Genomic DNA, 22,628 nt, shown 5'->3' with positions numbered 1-22,628 from the left:
TTCTTTCACATTGCACAATTGTAATATGTACCTTTAATAATGGAAATGTGACGAAAAATAAATTTTGCCAAGGTTGAGCAGTAGTCTTTGGTACAAGTATAATAGAGCGGACATTTGCGCTTTTGCGTGGGTTTTAGATATTAAACCCGACTTTATGAAGCAATCTCTTGTTAATTCCGCAGAAAACCTTAATAATAATTCTCGAAATACCGAAATAAGTCAGAAATCATTTTAATTTTATCAACTTCGACAGCATTGGCGTAGATCTAGAAACTTTTTAAGTACATACTTAAACAAGTTGTACAAGCACACTCCATCCATCTCTACCATAAATAGATTACAATGCGGTTTCTACTATTTATTGCATCATGTGTAAGCAGAAATTTCATTCTTGTTTCCACAAATAATTTCTCTTAAAAAGGATGGTATTGTGCACTTCTGAAAGCAGGAATATAAACTAGGAGTACAATTTGGGTATAGTTATTTGATTATTAGAAAACTATTCAATTATATTCCTGTTATGATCTGTCTATTAAGCTTAAAACTAAACTAATACTAAAGGCGGTGGAATTAGTAAGGTTTTGCGACACTTGCTTGATTATAATACACCAGTTGAGATATCTAATGAAACTGCTACTGAAGTCTATCTCGTTTTATTTTGTACGTACCATATCATTTACTTGGAGTCTCATTTTATTAACATTTACGCTGCTAAATTTCTATAATGAACTTGTCCATTTTTCAATGTGGACGGTGCTATTAACTGTTAAAAGGGTTGCATACCAAAAAGATACTGACTGAATGGCGAACAGTGCTGATCATGGATGTTCAGGCTGATCTTGAATTCTTGATCTGCACTGGTCGCAATCACCAGCAGGCTAAGGGGTTATATAATTTGGAGAATAAAATTTGAACGTTACGTTTGTAGAAAATTGTTGGATTTGTGTTGTGATTATTTAGATATGTTGCTTAATGGTTAAAATAAAGGGTGGTGTAATTTTTATATGAATTTTATATTACTAATGCTAGCAGTCGCCTGTGAAATGATGAAATTCGAATAAATGAATAAAAATTAGAATTAAATGTCCAGTTTTATAAAGAGGAATGTTTCCATTCTTGCTTTTATCTACCCGTCTGGTACACAATCAGTTATAATGCTATTTATGTTACAAAATTCTAACGTTCTCCTTTCGTTGTGAAATATTAAAAGAGAGTTATCTGCATTTTTTAAATAAATGACCACATAGTTTAAATCAGGTCTTCGTTTCATTTAGATTTATTACAAGAAACCAACTTTACGATTGACAGGCATAAACAACATTATTTTTCAAGAAGAAAAATAAAACAAAAGAAAATATTTGCGAATTAAATGACATGTGTTTTATAGTGCAAGCATACTGTTTATACTATATCTTAAATTAGATAGTGTATAGAATGTCTTGTATCAGACTATGTATGGCATTTCTTATTCCAGACTATGTATGGTGTCTTTTATATCAGACTATTTATGGCATCTTTAATATCAGACTGTGTATTACATCTTTTATATCAGACTATATCAGACTGTGTATGGGATCTCTTATATCTAACTATGTATGTCATCTGTTTTATCAGACTGTGTATGGCATCTCTCATATCAGACTATGAACGGCATCTCTTATATCAGAATATGTATGGCATGGACTATGTATGGCATTTCTTATATCAGAATATGTATGGTGTCTCTTATTTCAGACTGTGTATTGCATCTTTTAATTCAGACTATGTATTACATCTTTTATATCAGAATATGTATGGCATCTCTTATATCAGACTATGTATGACATCTCTTATATTATAGAATGTATAGTATCATTTTTGTCAGCAGCACTATAGCATCAGTTATATCAAAGTATATATAGCATCTATAAATAGCATATTTTGTTTAGAAAAGTATTCGTATAAGTACGTAAAAGCGTCTTAGGCTTTTACACTGACTAACCCACACATTGTGAATTGTGATTTTTTAAATAATTTATCACCGAAAGTCAAAATGTCGCCACTGTTTCATAAATTTACATGAAACATAATGGTTGACCTAGTTTATAGTTTCCAGAATTATGTGAACATTCGAGTTTTTGCAGTTTTTTCTTATGAACTTTTATTAACCGTTGCAACGCTTTATTTTCGTAAACATTGATAAATATAGAACGAGACGCGCTATCATCACGTGGGGAGCAAACCAAAACTGCGCATGCAGTTTGAGGGTTCAATTTATAGACTTAGGGAAATCAGCATGACTTACTTTGCCTTATTCAGCCGGTAAGAACCACAATCGTACTGAATAACCTTATCTAAACAACGGACCGTTCCATTATTGAAAGGACAAAACCATATTTTACCTTTTCGTCAGGAGTTCGTTCTCCACTTTTTTTCAGTTTGCATTACATACTTTGTGTAAGTTTGTTTTTCTCTGGTTTCTAATTTGTTGTTTTGTTTCTCATTTTCGTATAAAATTGTGACTATCGCTAAATCAATCGGACTGCATCGTAAACGTACTAATTGCACTGACTTCGTTTTACGTTATTGTTTTGTGTGTTTATATTTCAAAACGTCATAATATTGTGCGATAACTATAGGTGTGGTGTTATTTTCTCTCACTGTCATGTGATGTTTGCAAGGTGCATGCCGACGGGAATTCCGTTTTATTTTTATAAACCGGGTAGACGAATGTTTTAGTCTTAAATCTATTAGGAAAACAACGATTTTCAACAGAATTTGATGAAAAATACATTGTTAGAACATCGAATATGCAGCTTATAGGTGAATATAGCCATTTTTTTTTAATTTGACAGCACGATGTATGGGTTAGTCGCTTTAATGTAGCACAAGAAACTTCACAAAGTACACATCTACGCAAAGTATTATACACAGGCTTTAAATAATCTGTTATGTTATGATGATTCACAAAATGGGGGATCTTGTTTCAAGTTATTTGTTAAAATTATAATAAAATCTAACCGCACTCTATAATTATACACGTTTTTTTTCGGCAAACGCACGAAAGAAGTTTAAAATGTCTTAAAATAGATGCTGATATGAAGTGTATGCTACTTAACACGATTCTCCAAGTTAAAGTACTGTTGTTATTTTTAAACACAGCCGGGGACAAAAAATGTGGGACTAAGATCCAAGATGTATCAAGTTATACTTTTTGAAATACAATCGCCGTTAAATACCGTCTGCGATGCATTTGCGGAATCGTATCAATTATTTAAAGCGGCAGTTTTAACTTTCGCGGTTGGTGAAATACTGATTTGTACGAGAGAAATGAGCCGTGCCACGAGAAAACTAACATAGTGGCTTTGCGAACGGCATGGATCCAGACCAGCCCGCGCACGCGCAGTCTGGTCAGAATCCATGCTGTTCGCTAACGGTTCTCTAATTGCAATAGAATTTGAAAGCGAACAGCATGCATCCTGACCAGACTGCGCGGGCTGGTCTGGATCCATGCTGGTCGCGAAGCCACTATGTTGGTTTTCGCAGGGCGCGGCTCAAATAATGAATAATATGACATGACACAAAGAATGTCATTGTGTTTCTTCAGTTTTACATATCGGATATTAAGTATTTAATTCTAACTTTTACATTGTGTGTTTAATTCCGTCATTTGTTACGTTTCTATGGCAATCAAATGGCTTTCAATTTTTGATATCATGTTCATAACTTTGTCGTTGTTAAGCCGATTTTGAAAAATTTGTCACTATCTTACTTTAGCAGGAAGAATGAACATTAGAGTAACTTTGCCTTCCCTTTAATTCAAACTTTTAGAACTTGTTTTTGCTTAGTGCGAATAATTATTTAATCGACAATTTTTTGTTAGAATATCGTAGTGTGTAATCTTAACCATTTCATACAATATAAACGATAATTGTTTAGAATTACTGACTTCATTTTAATTATGACATTACAAGTTGTAAATACTCAACATAAATAACATTTGAATTATTTGCTTAAAACATTTGATGTCTAGAAACATTGAAAGAGGTTGAGTATGTAGGCCTTGTAGACACAGCGTTGTTATTTTTTCTGATCCTTTGGGATCATAGAGTCATTCAATTCTACTGCTTAAGTCGGTGTTAGGAGAGAGGGGTGCGTGGGGGGGGGGGGGGGGGGGGGGGGCATGAGGGATGAGGGAGGATGCACATTCAATTGAACCTCACGATCAGTTTCAATCAAAAACCAAGTCTGCTATCATTTTGCTTGATTTCTTTCTATGTATCCAAATGATCCTCTAACAGATTTTATTAACTCTTTTCTCACATTATAATTTTTTTTATTTTAAATCGATGAAAGGCTGACTTTTGTCAAACAATCCCTGGTCTAAATGATTTTCATTCGGAGATCAAAAATACAGCACAAGGCACTTAATGAGCAACAGCGACAGCTCTCTAGAGAATGTACTGGTATTCCATTTTCAAAATCTAAATAAATTGTTAAAATGTGCAGAGATACGTTTGTTTTGTTACATTGCAGTTACGCAATATTTACTCGTTCATGAAATATAAGAAAAACCTGACCATCCTTCTTGTCTTGTTATACCACTTGACACCGTACAAGACTTTAAAGGTGAAAAAAATGCCACAGCCGTTACTTGATATATACATTGTATTTCGAAAACCTTTATTTATGCTCGTGTTCTCTTCGGTATGCCTGCCCGTATATGCATCAATTACAACAAAACGTTCAAATTCATTAACAATTATAATCAACATGTTTTAAAACTTGGCATTAAAATATTCATGGATATACACTAAAACAGCTATAAGAATATCTTTTGGAAGTATAAAACACAAGCAAGGAAAATAGTAGCAGACTCGGTTTGATTGAGTCAGTTGATGAGAAGAAATAAGATATGCAACACCCCTCAGAACACCGATTCCAAGAACGCGAAGACTAAAAATATATTACAAACTCGTCATAGAAATAATAATAAACAGGATAATTATCATTTTGTTCTAGTTACAACGAAATACCTAAAGAAAGCAATTCTCGGATAAACAGCAATAACACAATGCGTCTTTTAGTGGTTATTTTAAGATTTATTTAATTTGATAGTGTAAAACCTTTCTGTTATTCTTGGACCAAATACATCACAATAATCACGTTAATATTTCAGATATTGTCCTTAATGAAACGTAGCTGCCATGCGAGCAAGGAGATTATACAAGAGAATATACTGATTTTGTGAATGTAGGGATTTTATTTTTCAAAACCTATAAAATATGATAATATGTCATCAAATAAGAAGAAGTCAATGTTTTAATCTTGAAAGTCTGTATATTGCTCACTGCATTATAGTTCTTAAAACTGGTTGCGCAGCTCACCAAACAACTTTGTTGATAACATGTAATCAAAACATAATGGCGACTAACCTTTATCAATCTAACAATGTCGTCTGGTGAAAGAGAATGCTTTATTTTAGATTTCCCCATATCAAACCAAACACAAAAGTTCTTTTGTCTTTTGTAGTTGCTACCTTACATGCGTTTTTTCTAGCTCACCTGTCACAAAGTGACAAGGTGAGCTTTTGTGATCGCGCAGCGTCCGTCGTCCGTGCGTGCGTCCGTGCGTGCGTAAACTTTTGCTTATGACCATTCTAGAGGTCACATTTTTCATGGGATCTTTATGAAAATTGGTCAGAATGTTCACTTTGATGATATCTAGGTCAAATTCGAAACTGGGTCACGTGCGGTCAAAAACTAGGTCAGTAGATCTAAAAATAGAAAAACATTGTGACCTGTCTAGAGGCCATATATTTCACAAGATCTTCATGAAAATTGGTAAGAATCTTCACCTTGATGATATCTAGGTCCAGTTTGAAACTGGGTTACGTGCCGTCAAAAACTAGGTCAGTAGATCAAATAATAGAAAAACATTGTGACCTCTCTAAAGGCTATATTTTTCATGGGATCTGTATGAAAGTTGGTCTGAATGTTCATCTTGATGATATCTAGGTCAAGTTTGAAACTGGGTCACGTGCCTCAAAAGCTAGGTCAGTAGGTCAAATAATAGAAAAACCTTGTGACCTCTCTAAAGGCCATATTTTTCATGGGATCTGTATGAAAGTTGGTCTGAATGTTCATCTTGATGATATCTAGGTCAAGTTTGAAACTGGGTCACGTGCGGTCAAAAACTAGGTCAGTAGGTCTAAAAATAGAAAAACCTTGTGACCTCTCTAGAAGCCATACTTGTGAATAGATCTTCATAAAAAATGGTCAGAATGCTCACCTTGATGATATCTAGGCAGTTCGAAAGTGGGTCACGTGTCGTCAAAAAGTAGGTCAGTAGGTCAAATAATGAAAAAACCTTGTGACCTGTCTAGAGGCCATATTTTTCATGAGATCTGTATGAAAGTTGGTCCGAATATCCGTCTTGATGATATCTAGGTCAAATATGAAACTGGGTCAAGTGCGGTCCAAAACTAGGTCAGTAGGTCTAAAAATGAAAAGCCTTGTGACCTCTCTTAGAGGCCATACTTTTGAATGGATCTTCATGAAAATTAGTCAGAATGTTTAACTTGATGATATCTATGTCAAGTTCGAAACTAGGTCACGTGCCGTCAAAAAGTAGGTCAGTAGGTCAAATAATGAAGGAAACCTTGTGACCTCTCTAGAGGCCATATTTATCATGATATCTGTATGAAAGTTGGTCTGAACGTTTACCTTGATGATATCTAGGTCAGATTCAAAACTGGGTCAACTGCGATCAAAAACTAGGCCAGTAGATCTAAAAATAGAAAAACATTTTTACCTCTCTAGAGGCCACATTTTTTAATGGATCTTCATTAAAATTGGTCTGATTGTTCACCTTGATGATATCTAGGTCAAGTTCTAAATTGGGTCACGTGTGGTCAAAATCTAGGTCATTAGGTTAAATAATAGAAAAACCTTGTGACCTCTCTAGAGGCCATATTTTTCATTAGATCTTCATGAAAATTGGTGAGAATGTTCACCTTGATGATATCTAGGTCAAGTTTAAAACTGGGTCACGTGTGTTTAAAAACTAGGTCATTAGGTCAAATAATAGAAAAACCTTGCGACCTCTCTAGAGGCCATATTTTTTAATGGATTTTCATGAAAATTGGTCAGAATTTTTATCTTGATGATATCTAGGTCAAATTCAAAATTGGGTCACATGAGCTCAAAAACTAGGTCACTGTGTCAAATAATAGAAAAAAACGACGTCATACTCAGTTCGAATTTGGGTCAAGTGGGGACAGGTGAGCGATTCAGGACCATCATGGTCCTCTTGTTTTTTGGGTTTTTTTGTTGTTGTTTGTTTTGTTTTGTTTTGCAATTACCACTAGTTTGCTCCTTAGAGATTAAACAGTTGAGCTGGAATATGTGTGGTAATGGGAACAAGTTTGGCTTTTAATTGACTCATTTATCTTGCACGAAGGAAAAATACTAAATGACTCAAACTTTAAGACATACAGACTTACAAACATTCATACATTGTTTTCCTTGTATGATAAAAGAGCGTATTTTGCATTTCAAAAATAAATGACCATAGTTTTACAGAGGCTATCATTTTTTACTGAGATTTTTTTAACTTAAGCAAACAGGAAACATTTTTTACGTTTCAAAATACAGTACTTTATCATATACTTCTTGTTAAACTAAGTTTCATTGAAAGCCGCAATGTTTTTTTGTTTGTTTTTTTTTTATCTTCGAATAATAGGACACTTTCACACTCATACAAACTTGCATGATTTTGCAATATTTTATTATGGATACGGGTGTCCAAAAAAGTCCTATTTTGCAAAGACAGACTTAACAACAGTATTTGAAAGTCATTATTTTTTATAAATAGTATGCTAGAACGCACAATGTTAATTTAGCTTAAATCAAAATTCACAGCATATTTTCTTTATACATATTACATACAAACATGTCATTTTACGAACATGAAAACGACAAAGGGATCTGACATAAAGAGATGCCAGCATTATACACCTTTTGTCTGCGTCAGAAAATGAAAATTATGGCTGTATGACAAGGTCTTTTTTAAAAGAAAAGAAATAGGAAATGCGCAATACATTGTATGTCTATTGTTTGCCATCGTATAATTAAAAGGTCTTAAAACGTTTCTTATCAGAAAAGTAATCAATTACAGTTGCGCAGCTGATATCATTGTGCACATGAATGAAACATACATAAAGGTGCATGTTAAACGTCACAAACTTGGATAATTTATTTTCCTACGTTGTAAATTTTAACTATTTTTATGCCCCCGAAGGGAGGCATATAGTTTTTGAACCGTCTGTCCGTCCGTCCGTCTGTCGGTCTGTCCGCAATTTTCGTGTCGGTCCATATCTTTGTCATCGATGGATGGATTTTCAAATAACTTGGCATGAATGTGTACCACAGTAAGACGACGTGTCGCGCGCAAGACCCAGGTCCGTAGCTCAAAAGTCAAGGTCACACTTAGACGTTAAAGGTCATTTTTTATGATAGTGCATTCGTGTCCGGTCCATATCTTTGTCATCCATGGATGGATTTTCAAATACCTTGGCATGAATGTGTACAACAGTAAGACGACATGTCGCGCGCAAGACCCAGGTCCGTAGCTCAAAGGTCAAGGTCACACTTAGACGTTAAAGGTCATATTTCATGATAGTGCATTGATGGGCGTATCCGGTCCATATCTTTGTCATTCATGCATGGATTTTAAAATTATTGGGCATGAATGTGTACCACAGTAAGACGACGTGCCGCGCGCAAGACCCAGGTCCGTAGGTCAAAGGTCCTAAACTCTAACATCGGCCATAACTATTCAATCAAAGTGCCATCGGGGGCATGTGTCATCCTATGGAGACAGCTCTTGTTTAAAGTTCTCTTGTTGTAAAAATTAGATTATGTTGTCAATTAACCTCAGCTTATATTATGTTATTATTTTTTATTCAAATTGTGCAAAGGTTTGTTTTTGTGTTGTTTTTTTAGATTGATTTTGGCGTCACCGTGGAATCAGTGTGTTGGCATATTTTGCCCGTATCTTTACACTTTATTCTGTCTTAACCTGACATAGTAATCTAGTTGTCGTGCAAAGACAGATGATAAGGACGGAAACGAAATAAACTTGGCCAATAGACCACAAGCCTGTATTATTTTGCTTAGGTTTTATGGCCAAACTGTCTTGTACACCACACATTTGTATTTAGACTATGCTTTGACTTTTTTCCCTGTAAAGCTCAGGTCAAAAATGTCTCCATTCGTTATTTCACATTGGCGAAATATTTGAAAAGAAAGTTAACATAATTCAATACAATCACGACCAGATCCGTTTTCCCTTTAAGCAAAGAAGACCGAAAGTGTGACGGGATGTCCCATTTTTACTCTCGTGATAACTGTGACCTTGACCTTTGACCATATAACCCCATAACATCAGGTGACATCTACCTCACTAGCCAAATCATGCTATTTAATTTGAAGGTAAGGTCAAGTGATTCTCAATCCGTTTTCAAGGTTCATACCCCTGTGACCTTGTCATTTGACCTATTTACCGCCAAAAATAATAGAGGTCATACATTTTATAAGCCATATCATGTTATCTTGTTTGAAGGTTCTCGGTCAAGTGGTAGCGGAAACCGTTCTCTCTACCAACAGACGGACCGGCGCGCGACCGACATGTGTGCAAAGCAATATACCCTCGCTTCTCCGAAGGGGGAAGTGGGGGTGGGGGTGCATACTGAGAAGATTTTCTTTCATGATCAGTTTAACATAAACATACAACGGGAGTGTAATGACGATATACATTTGTAATAACAGAAAATAAAAATATCCAGTGTGTTATTGTGACCATCACTGATTTCATGCAAAATAATACATTAACATTGAATTATAAGAAAGATACTTTGCATGTAAAATGTTTCTAATTGTAAACCGGTTTAATCCTAAGCCAGTTAGTTAATCTACAAGTATCATGAGAAAAAAACAAGTGCAAATAGTAGGGACATAATTTGCATAGGCTTGATAAATATATTCAAGTAGCTACTTCGTTAAAGAAGTAGCAAAAAAACACCCTTCATAGTGATTGTGAACAATTTTTCAATTTATAAGATGTACAGGCACGTTTATATGACATTTTGTTTCGGCCTTCAAATTAGTAATATGTGGCCATGCATACAGCCATAATGATTATACTGGCCTTAGGGAAAAATATGACGTCATGGGTCTTGTATAACAGAGAAGCATGATGCAACTACAGCAATCGTCTTTATCATGTAAAATATCTCTTAAAATATCGTTTCTCAAATTGACGAATGTACGATAGATATTAGACATACAATTTTTTTCCCGTTTTCCCGTAAGGCCATACCAAATTGATTTGTCGTTCGTCGGAACTGCCGCATCAATGATTTCATTCCCGAGAAAAAGAAAAAAAAATCACCCGCCCGCACGTACATAAAAATCGCCGAATTTTTTTTTTCTGATTACGCGGTCCGGAATGATAACGGTAAACAGGTTTTATCGCTGTTTTAATGCGTCAAAGTGATATTGATCGGAATCCATGCGTTCGTAATACATGTATGTAGCTGATGACACAAACTCAAAAAGTCAGGAATTATGGTGTTGTTCATCATTTGTTTTAAATCTGAAGTGTCTGTGCTAGTGCCACACATGGCCTTCGATGTGCCGGTAGGTGATGAAGTAGGCACGTTCTACGATTGTTCAAATTATACAGTGAAAAGAACAAGGAAGTGGCTATTCTTACGGTCCCGTAGGAATAGCCTCGCAGGCTATTCTTACGGCTCTCCCGTAAGAATAGTGAAAAGCCCGCAGATGTCTATTCCTATGGCAGTTTTGTATACATTGTACTGAAGTCATTCAACTGTTATATATAATTTCAAACGATTTCAGAAATGACATCACATTTGGTCATTGTGTTACAAATAAAATGTCAGGTCTTACACTTACAGTACAATAAATTCGTTGTTTTAAAATTGTTTGTTTATGTAACAAATGGAAGCAATAAAATGTAACAAAAATGTGTTATAATAGGAGAAATCCATAACCATCTGCGGACTTTTCATAATTCATACGGAAGAGCCGTAGGAATAGACACCTGCGGGCTTTTCACTATTCTTACGGGAGAGCCGTAAGAATAGCCTGCGAGGCTATTCCTACGGGACCGTAAGAATAGCCACTTCCAAAGAACAAAGCCCGACTTGTAAGACGTGCACGGCCACGGGGATTCAAATTGAAAATATTTGGATAAACATAGAAATATTGTTCAGATAAAGTTTTCAAACCATTTGTTATCAGTGTGTTTAGTTAAAATTTTAGATCTAGAGCCAAAGCCAGTGCTTTCTTGAAAAAAAAGTTTGTTCACAGATCCTGACTGAGCCATCACATTAATTGTCTCGGGCCCAAATCGTTTTGAACGTAACTTCTTTAGTACGGCAGTAACATATTCTATCAAAATGCATATATTCATTTTTAAAAAATGTTTAGCTTTTCAAATAAGTTGTGTAGGTATAAGAAATAATTTCTATCGTATTGTAACCCCAATTTTCCCTGTTTGTATATTAATTGGCTGTGAATTGATTGAAAGAAAGAATCTGAAAAAAAAAACAGACCTTCCCAACTCAAAATTTCTTGGTCAATCAAAGCACAACAAATAACACTTTTAAAGAGTGGCCATATTAGGATCATTTTTTGTCCGTCTGTTATCATTTTTGACTGAAATGAACCTCTACCACAAAAACTTAAGCTAAGCTTATCTGTTAAGAAATTATTCCAATGGATTCGAGCAATGTCGAAGCATTTGTGTGCCCAACTCCGTTTGGTCTCATTGGTCAAGTGATTTATTACTTTCCCCTCACCTCTACCGTTTGGAGTTTCACTAGGGGCACAAAGTTGCTCATGTGTCGAAGCCATCTAACTGGGTTTCAGAAGATGTTATTCCACTTGGGTGCCTGTTTCGTCTGCAGAGCTCCAGATAAGCTGCGTATTTGCGTATTTACGCAATTAAAATTGCAGAAAACCCAATTGAATTCATACAGTGTGCGTACTGAAACGCAATTAAAATTCTTAATACCCAATTCTTAAAAAATAGCTTGCGTATCGCATTTTCCTTATAACTAGAACGGGTACGAGACTTTAACGCTAGATTTGACTGACTGGTTATACGTTACTGCAGAACAGGTTGCAATTTATCGGAAAAATAACAGGACCATTCAGACGGCTGATCGGTGTTATTTGGACGCTTTGTAAACAATTTTACGCCGGGGTAAGGCTATTTTCCATAGGGCAAACGAACCACTGTGGCCATAGTCGACCTAACCCTAACCTCTATTTACGCCGATAAAATGTATAGAGGTTGCAGGAAAAAACATTGTTGCAGCACAAACAAACAAATTAGTGGGATATTTTGCTGTTCAACAATGACAGTTATCTGTTTGTGACGATGTAGTGTCACCGATACTGGATGACATCTTTTGGGAGAATGCATATTGCGGTGACCACATCGTTCGGGATATTGTGGATGAACTGATCTCAGACTGCATTAAAAGTGAAAAAGAAAACATCTGTATGAAACATTCATTACAATTTTAAATACATTTTTTATTAAACATTGAAGGGCGCCATTAAAATACTTAGTCAGTCCTGTTTAATGATATATACCATGTATACTGTAAGCAAAAAAAATACTCAATTGTTAGTGCGAGATTGGTAAAATACCCCAATTGGTTTTAGCAAATACCCAATTACTTCTGAAAAGGCTGGGTAATGATATTATTTTTACCCAATTCAAATTTCCAATACCCAATTCGGACAAAAAGTGATGGGTAAATACCCAATTGCACCAAAAGCTTATCTGGAGCTCTGATTGTCTTAAATATTCCTCATCCTCTGCCGTTAAATGGGCACACCTTCAGATTAATGTAGAACAATCAAAATTAAAAATAAGACACTCATCCCTCAGTAATTATAAATACAAAATAAAAACAAAGTGATTCAGTGAGTTTTAACAAGAATTTATTTGCAAAACCATTCATGTAGTCTTTAAAATACCCGCTCGCTCCATGTAAAAGCTACCCGCCTCTGAAAAAATCAAAATTGAGAAAAAAAAAATTTCGCTCGCTCGCTCCCATTTTTTTGAAAATTTTCCGAAGAACTATTAATCAATTTGGTATGGCCTAAGTGAAAATATACGGTGACACGAAACATGTTCAGTTTAGCCTACATTTTGCAAGAATTTGCAAACACATTCTACTGAACATTTTCAAAATCATACTCAAGTTCCTTTGATACGAGTCTCAGTGACTGACTATCTCTCTTGGTGATTGACTGTCCCGCAAGTTCATGTTGTGTTTCAAATATATTTCATTGATATGAAAAACAGAATATTGAGAGGGCGTTAGAAGTTTCTTTAAGTGTATAATTGCTTCATTTTTTGAGTATGATATAATGAATATACTTGATTTAAGTTGCTTCATTTGTAATGCATGGACTTTGACGGTGTGACTAATGAATAAGATAGCTTATCATACGACTTTATTGTTTTAATACATAAATACAACCGGTAAACCCATAAATCATATGAGCTGCGCCCTGTGAAAACCAACATAGTGGCTTTGCGACCAGTATGGGTCCAGACCAGCCTGCGCATCCGTGCAGTCTGGTCAGGATCTATGCTGTTCGCTTTCAAAGCCTACAGGAAATAGAGAAACCGTTAGCGAACAGCATGGATCCTGACCAGACTGCGCGGATGCGCAGCCTGGTCTGGATCCATGCTGGTCGCAAAGCCACTATGTTGGTTTTCTCATGGCACGGCTCATATTCTTTGTGGTTTTACGTTTTGTTTACAACTATTAACAAATGTTTTACGAAACGACTTCCTGAATTTCGAAAACAAATGAAAATAATATTTCATTGAAATTTTAACTTTTATTTCAAGTAGTGTCAATTCAAATAGACCTTGTACATGAAAACGGTGTGTATTTTCATGTTATTTATTAAAAATAACTTACCGTCCTGCGAAAAATCAAAGTAGACCTAGTGTAAAAAAGATGGTGCGTATTTTAATGTTATTAAATCAGCCTTATTTGTGAGAAATAGCAGTTATTAACGTAAAAACAAATCTACTTTTTATTTTATTAAGCTATTCAGTCACTCTTTCCAGATCAACCACCAAACGAAGAATAGCAGTGTATCTATGCGTTTAACTTTGTGCTTACATTTTTTTATCTCGGGTCAGTAGGACACGGTCAATTTCTAAATAGTTCACATCTAATCCCGAGTTTCCGTTTCTCTTAATGGTTTGTAATGACACTCGAATACACTAAAGTCTACAAGTATGACTGAAAAAAAAGCATGTTTGAGTGATGAATGATTGCTATTTTTTTTTTTTTTTCTTTTTTTTTTTTTTTGCAAACAAGTTTTCTGACTTTGACAGGATTATATTGTTGTATTTATAAACACTAAAATCGCTGCCTCCATTATCAATCATTTTCTTAAATTTCAAACTGCCTTATCTTTTACAGTAGTGGTCGAATTTTAAAAATTCTTTCAGCGTTATGAAAGGCTTGAAGATTGCTTTCATATGAAATGGACTTGTTATCAGGCTTCCATTGTCCTTTAAGTGCATAGATAAGCGTTTACTTCCCGGTGTCTTTAACGGGTGATTAATAGCTTATATATCTTTTCTCAAATTTGATTGGTCTTACACAAACAGGCAATCGAAAGATTACGTTAGATTTTGATAATTCTAATAACAAAATGAAGGACAGAAAGCTAGAAACTCTTCCGGGTGTGTTTTGCGTTCCAGTGCTGTGTCACTGTAATTTTACGCTATCGATTGCAGAGAATATTGAATAAGGGCATATTTTTTTTTTTTCATAACCTGTGAATCGATATTGATGTTATGTGAAAAAAATACAAATTGATATTTTATTTAGTTGGTGACGCATCTAAAGTGTAACCGGAACCAGAGGCATTATCGCAATGTTTAACATAGTACATTCATTTTATTAACTTATAATTTGAATAATGATTTCTTTTAATTTTCATCATTGTAAATATTTTCCATCTCGTGCTCAAAACTATTTTATACAGAATATGATGTCAGTGTCCCTTTAGTACTACTTACCAGCAATGGCATTTCGATGATAAAGGCTTTTGTAATCTATTTAATATTTTTCTTAAACTTTAACAGGTACTGTATACTTCCGATGGCTTGACAATTTTGTGGGTGTATTTCCAATTAACCATTTATTCGAAAATCGGGACACAATGTGAAATTTCAACGAACTGTTTCAGGTGATGATCAATGTCAAAAACTGGGAAACCTATTGCAAAAAAAAAAAATCGATGAAGACGAACAAATGTTGCAAGCTACAAAAATGAATATATAAACATTAAGTGTTCTATGTTTCATTATTGTATAAATATTTTTCTCTATATTTGACCATCCAAACACTATGCAAAAACTAGAACCAGCAAGAATAAACGAAAAATACGTCCGTCTTTTGTCAAGAATACGACGTAAGGATTCTCTACAGTGTCTCAATATGATTTAACTCGGGCTAAACATTAAACATGTGACGGAAGCGTTTAAACATGTGTAGAGAAAATTATTATGAGCCGTGCCATGGGAAAACCAACATAGTGGGTATGCGACCAGCATGGATCCAGACCAGCCTGCGCATCCGCGCAGTCTGGTCAGGATCCATGCTGTTCGCTAATAGTTTCTCCAATTCCAATAGGCTTTAAAAGCGAACAGCATGGAGCCTGACCAGACTGCGCGGATGCGCAGGCTGGTCTGGATCCATGCTGGTCGCATACCCACTATGTTGGTTTTCTCATGGCACAGCTCTTATAAAGATTGTTTTGAAAGAAAACAACGATACAATTTTTCTAATCACGTGTAATATTTAAGCGTAGACACACATAAAATCGTAACTATAATAACAGATACATGTAAAAAGCGATTTCAAAATAGTGCACGTACGCACGCATGTAGAAATATTATTATATTTTTGAAATAAAAAATATCCCTGTTACTTTTTGTATCAAACCTTAGGTTTGAAGATACGTCTTGTTACAATGCATTGGAGGGAAGTGGTGTGTGTGTGTGGGGGGGGGGGGGGGGGGGGGGGGTGAACATGAGGGCTCCGTGGCCGAGTGTAAAATTGAAATGTGTAGAGTATTTTAGATAACTATTTTCATTTTCTGTTCGTCAGTATAGAATTTATAGAGACATTAAAACACAGTATGTTAACAAATATTTTATAGGGATCTTCTAGCCGAGTGATAGGTCGTTGAATTCGAGTCACGTGTCCTTCATAGTTATGGGTTGGAAATTTCGCTTGGGGTGTTCAATTTGTCCGTAAGCCAGCTGGATGGATTCCGCACATGAAGGAGTCTGTCCCAGATGCTCCTAAGGGTATTGTTAAAGGCATGAGTGGGCAAATGGGCTGAACTACTAACTCTCCGTAAGCCAGCTGCCCATTCATGCATGACACAATACCCTGAAGAGCACCTAGAGTCTTCCTCAAGCCTCAACTGCTGGAAAGGTCGCCGAATGACCAAAGAAGTATCGGTGTGACTTATACACACTACTATAACAAAAAACAACAAGTAGATTTAGAAACACATAACCCAGCCTGAAAAATCTAATTATCAGGGTAGGAAATTATACTAAAAAAGTAGAATTTTGTAGAGATAGTTCCTCAAGGGGATTCAGTATTGATTTATATACAATACTTCTAGTCATAGAAAATCCAAGTCTAATTAAAATTAGATTTGGCTATTAATTTAGTGCAAACATATAAAAAATAACTGTAGTAACACAAAGATTTTATTCACTATCAACATGAGAAAACAAACATAGTGCATTTGCGACCAGCATGGATCTAGACCAGCCTGCAGGATCCATACCGTAAGCGAACAGTATGGATCTTGATCAGACTGTGAATATGGGCAGGCTGGTCTGGATCCATACTGGTCGCAAATGCATTAGTTTTCTCATGGTGCGGCTCATTTTAAGAATTTTTATTTTTGTATATTATTGAATGCTATCATAATATAAATCTGATAATGCTATTTTTCTCAAACTGACAAAACAGAATATAAATTTTGTTTAAGACTGGTACATAGTATATTGTCATACAAATATTTGACAAACACGTGTACTTACAGTTGCACAGTCCCATATACATTGTAACATGTTTTCAATAAACCATTTGAGCCGCGCCATGGGAAAATCAACATAGTGGTTTTGCGAACAGCATGGATCCAGACCAGCCTGCGCATCCGCGCAGTCTAGTCAGGATCCATGCTGTTCGCTAATGGTTTCTCTAATTGCAATAGGCTTTGAAAGCGGACAGCATGGATCCTGACCAGAATGCGCGGATGCGCAGGCTGGTCAGGATCCATGCTGGTCGCAAAGCCAATATGTTGGTTTTCTCAAGGCGCGGCTCATTTATTTATCTATAATTCATTAATAACATGTTTGTTTCTGCTTACAGAAATGTAACATCAAACAGTTGAAGTAAAGACAGAAGACCATATATGCCATCAAGATTTTCTGATTCTTTGAAATCGAAAATTGCAAAGAATTTCTGCAACAAGCTGAACTTGAGCCAGTCACAAATTTAAAATGTAAATCGTATTATACCGCAGATATCTATCAGCGGAAAGACAAATCAGTAGACGCTATAATATAAAGGAATGCTTAGACATTCTGTCTGAAGATGGACGAAAGTGAAAGTGCGCACAAGAAGAGATAGGAGTTGTTAAAGCGTGTTTAATGGTAACCTCAGTGTTTTCCGATGTGAAACGTACCTTGTAAATAAGGAATGAGACCTGTAGTTGAAGGATTTTATATATAACCTCTGATTTAGACACGGTGAAAAATAAGGAATATAAAAAAGCAAAAAACAGCGCGATAATGAAAGACCAGGAAGTGGTGTTTAAATGATAACCTTTCAAACAGATATATAATCATGATATTGTAAAAACAATATTAAACCCTTATATTAGACGTAATGTTATACGTGACACGGATGAGAACGAAAACTGAAATTTATCAGGATTAAACTTAGGAGCTGTAATTTGGATGCTAACTTTATTCGAAATAATGTTTTGAACGTATTCCTTGCACTTGTTATTCAATGGAGTTTCAGTATACGGATTAAGTTGAATGCAAAACTAACTGATGAGTGGAAATGATTAAGTAGTTCAAATTGTCCGACGGGAGTCCAGCGCAACGTATATATAGTGTTGAAAGCAAGAGGAAAGTGAAATTTTCTGAAATATGACACATATATTTTACTTTAACATGTCATCAAATTTAAAACGAACTAAATTTTATTTCCTCATAATAGCAATTTTAAGTTTTGTGATTATTTTAGTTTCCTACAACTGGAACATAACGGAGAATATTTATAGAATATCTAGCGAAATTTCCCAAGTCAGAATAGCCAAACTGCAGTCGCCCGATATCAGAATAACAGAATCACCCGATGTCAGAATGACAGAACGAACGTTAGCGAACTTTCATGAGGATGCAACTAGAACACTTACCGCGGACCATATCAGAAAGACTAAAATGAGAAGCGAAACAGGAAAGGAAAGCGGTGAGGAAAACGATTATTTAAAGCTTAAATCAACAATACATGTACACAAAAGGAATGAAACCATAATCAAAAAGAAATATGTTGAGACAATGGAAGATAGCGTGAAAGATATACGACCGGACAGTAATAGGAATTCGACATTTACTCAAATCATTGTATTTGATAATGACGATCTCAGAACCAAAAATTCTAGTGAAACTTCTGAAGCAGGAAGACAGGTAGATGTTTCTCAGACTAAAAATGAAACAGCTAAACCATCAAACTCTGTGATACATGACAATCAAAAACTGATCTCAGAAAGTGTTGTTCAAAATACTTTGTCAAATGAAACAGACTTCAATTTTGAGAAGTTTAAAAATAGCAAGGAAGAGACGCGGCAAGTTTTAAATAAAATACACAAACTTAAAGAAGAGCTAACAGGAGATCATAAAAGTTCTACTGTAATACACAGTAAAAAGACACGTGTCACGCGACCAAAACACCATGTCACTAGAATTAAAGATAATGGCCAGTTGCCGACAGAAAGGGACATCAACACGTTTAAACGCATTAAAAGCCGACTTCAAAATCTGGGATTAATAAACAGTGCGTTTTTGATGCCGCATAATCACCAGGATACACATAATAGCTACAACCTCGATTCAGATGTAACTAGTCGTCCAGATGTATGTGCTGGATGTTTCGAAAAGAATTTTAGAAAGATAATAAATGAACCAAACTTGTGCGATGGTGATGTTGAACTTCTGTTTATGATAGCATCAACTGTTGCAAGGAAGGATTCTAGAAATGCTATACGAAAAACTTGGTGTGGTGGTTGCAATAAACCGGACTCAAAAATGAAGTTAGTGTTTGTATTCGGAAACAGGCATGATTCCGATGAAAACGAAAACCTGCTAGAAGAAAGTGAAGAATTTCATGACATAATTCAAATGGACTTTGTTGATACCTATGCAAATTTGACCTATAAAACTATGTCTTCATTGCTGTGGAGTGAAGATTACTGTAAGCAGGCAAAATATGTCATGAAAACTGATGATGACATGTACATTAATACAGAATTACTTCCCCTGTTACTCAAAGCGGCTCCTAGTGAAAAATTCATAGGGGGTATGTGCTGGGGACCTAGTTCTCCACACAGAGATTCGAACTCGAAATGGTACGTTTCTTTCGTACAATATCGACATAGTCTGTTCCCCTCTATGTGCAGTGGAACCGGATATGTAATGTCACGTGATGTTGTTTCCGGAGTACTTCGACAATCACCAAATGTGCCATTTTTCTATCTTGAGGACGTGTATGTTGCAATATGTGTTAAGAAATTAGGAATACATCCAGTTTTACTGGATGGATTTAAAAACACTCGAGTTGACTTTGATCCGTGTACCTACAGAAACCAAATAATAACGGCACACGAACTAAATGCCGACGTTTTAGACTATGTATGGACAGAAAGTAGAACATGCCCAAAAGTTGATCTCACGCCAGAAATGGTATATAGACCAATCCCCGTGTAGATAGCCAAATTACTGCGCATTAATTCCTTAAAAATGACATTAACTAGTAAGGTTATTGAAATACCTTCTATGTAGTATAGAGAGGACACAAACTGCCTACATTTAAGCTAGTCAGATTTCATTTGTTTTGTAAGCTCACCTGTCACAAAGTGACAAGGTGAGCTTTTGTGATCGCGCGGTGTCCGTCGTCCGTCGTCCGTGCGTGCGTCCGTGCGTGCGTGCGTGCGTCCGTTAACTGTTGCTTGTGACCACTCTAGAGGTCACATTTTTCATGGGATCTTTATGAAAGTTGGTCAGAATGTTCATCTTGATGATATCTAGGTCAAGTTCGAAACTGGGTTACGTGCCGTCAAAAAACTAGGTCAGTAGGTCTAAAAATAGAAAAACCTTGTGACCTCTCTAGAGGCCATATATTTCACAAGATCTTCATGAAAATTGGTCAAAATGTTCACCTTGATGATATCTAGGTCCAGTTTGAAACTGGGTCACGTGCCGTCAAAAACTAGGTCAGTAGGTCTAAAAATAGAAAAACCTTGTGACCTCTCTAGAGGTCATATATTTCATGAGATCTTCATGAAAATTGGTCAGAATGTTCATCTTGATGATATCTAGGTCAAGTTCAAAATTGGGTAACGTGCCGTCAAAAACTAGGTCAGTAGGTCAAATAATAGAAAAACCTTGTGACCTCTCTAGAGGCCATATTTTTCATGGGATCTGTATGAAAATTGGTCAGAATGTTTATCTTGATGATATCTAGATCAAATTTGAAACTGGGTCACGTGCCGTCAAAAACTAGGTCAGTAGGTCAAATAATAAAAAAAACCTTGTGACCCCTCTAAAGGCCATATTTTTCATGGGATCTGTATGAATATTGGTCTGAATGTTTATCTCGATGATATCTAGGTCAAGTTCGAAACAGGGTCATGTGTGGTCAAAAACTAGGTCAGTAGGTCAAATAATAGAAAAGCCTTGTGACCTCTCTAGAGGCCATACTTGTGAATGGATCTCCATAAAAATTGGTCAGAATGTTCAACTTGATGATATCTAGATCAAGTTTGAAACTGGGTCACGTGCCATCAAAAACTAGGTCAGTAGGTCAAATAATAGAAAAACCTTATGACCTCTCAAAAGGCCATATTTTTCATGGGATCTGTATGAAAGTTGGTCTGAATGTTCATCTTGATGATATCTAGGTCAAGTTCGAAACTGGGTCACGTGCGGTCAAAAACTAGGTCAGTAGATCTTGAAATAGAAAAACCTTGTGACCTCTCTAGAGGCCATACTTGTGAATGGATCTCCATAAAAATTGGTCAGAATGTTCACCTTGATGATATCTAGGTCAAGTTTGAAACTAGGTCATGTGCCTTAAAAAACTAGGTCAGTAGGTCAAATCATAAAAAAACCTTGTGACCTCTCTAGAGGCTATACTTTTCATGGGATCTGTATGAAAGTTGGTCTGAATGTTCATCTTGATGATATCTAGGTCAAGTTTGAAACTGGGTCAACTGCGGTCAAAAACTAGGTCAGTAGGTCTAAAATTATTAAAATCTTTTGACCTCTCTAGAGGCCATATTTTTCAATGGATCTTCATGAAAATTGATCTGAATGTTCACCTTGATAATATCTAGGTCTGTTTTGAAACTGGGTCACGTGCGGTCAAAAACTAGGCCGGTAGGTATAAAAATAGAAAAACATTGTGACCTCTCTTGAGGCCATATTTTTCATGAGATCTTCATGAAAATTAGTGAGAATGTTCACCTTGATGATATCTAGGTAAAGTTCAAAACAGTTTCAGTACTTTCGAAAACTAGGTCAATAGGTCAAATAATAGAAAAACCTTGTGACCTCTCTAGAGACCATATTTTTCAATGGATCTTCATGAAAACTGGTCAGAATTTTTATCTTTATAATATCTAGGTCAAGTTCAAAACTGGGTCACATGAGCTCAAAAACTAGGTCACTATGTCAAATAATAGAAAAACGACGTCATACTCAAAACTGGGTCATGTGGGAAGAGGTGAGCGATTCAGGACCATCATGTCCTCTTGTTATTTTTCGTATGGTGTTAAAGTCGGTGTTACATTTGATATATAGACCGATTTAATAGAATACGTTATTCCAGTGTAATAAAATACAAGCTTTTTGCCGGCCAAGGGCTTATGTTTTTGACTTTTGACCGGCAATCAATCAGTTTATCAGAATATATTAAAAATGAATGTCATAGCTTTTCTCAATTTTTTACTTTATTCCAGCACATCTGTCTTGAACCGTGTAGACCGGTCAGTTGCTCAACCGCTCTTAACCAGTGTTTTATATCTGCAGTCCAGTAATATATCCCTTTGTTTACAATTCTTATTTATAAAGTTAATAACATTCTAAGCAATATGAAAACCACTTCAGTTCTGTAACATGTAAAAATCATAAGAGGACATTGACAGTTACGGGACCATCTGTACTACTAGTGGTCATCCTCTATAAAGTATAATAAT

General features: G+C 35.7%; 1 protein-coding gene across 7 annotated transcripts in view; it reads left to right on the top strand.

Annotated features, from left to right (window-relative positions):
- The window catches only part of LOC123557598 (uncharacterized), a 41,141-nt gene extending 18,779 nt beyond the window's left edge, over positions 1-22,362 (top strand). For 5 of the 7 annotated variants that reach the window (XM_053543922.1, XM_045349159.2, XM_053543926.1 and 2 more), the window contains one exon: positions 17,516-22,362. In XM_053543922.1, the coding sequence (XP_053399897.1) occupies positions 18,304-20,139 (1,836 nt within the window). In that variant the 5' untranslated portion in view covers positions 17,516-18,303 and the 3' untranslated portion in view covers positions 20,140-22,362. Of the gene's footprint in view, positions 1-366; positions 475-10,553; positions 10,680-17,515 lie in introns of those variants that run through there. The other 2 variants (XM_053543923.1, XM_053543924.1) reach the window with 2 other exon arrangements.
- Positions 22,363-22,628: the final 266 nt, after the last annotated feature.

Source organism: Mercenaria mercenaria, chromosome 5 (genome assembly GCF_021730395.1).
Source record: "Mercenaria mercenaria strain notata chromosome 5, MADL_Memer_1, whole genome shotgun sequence".
Taxonomy (NCBI): Eukaryota; Metazoa; Mollusca; class Bivalvia; order Venerida; family Veneridae; genus Mercenaria; species Mercenaria mercenaria.
The sequence above is the reverse complement of the archived record's forward strand: the minus strand, read 5'-3'. Positions and strand labels throughout refer to the sequence as shown.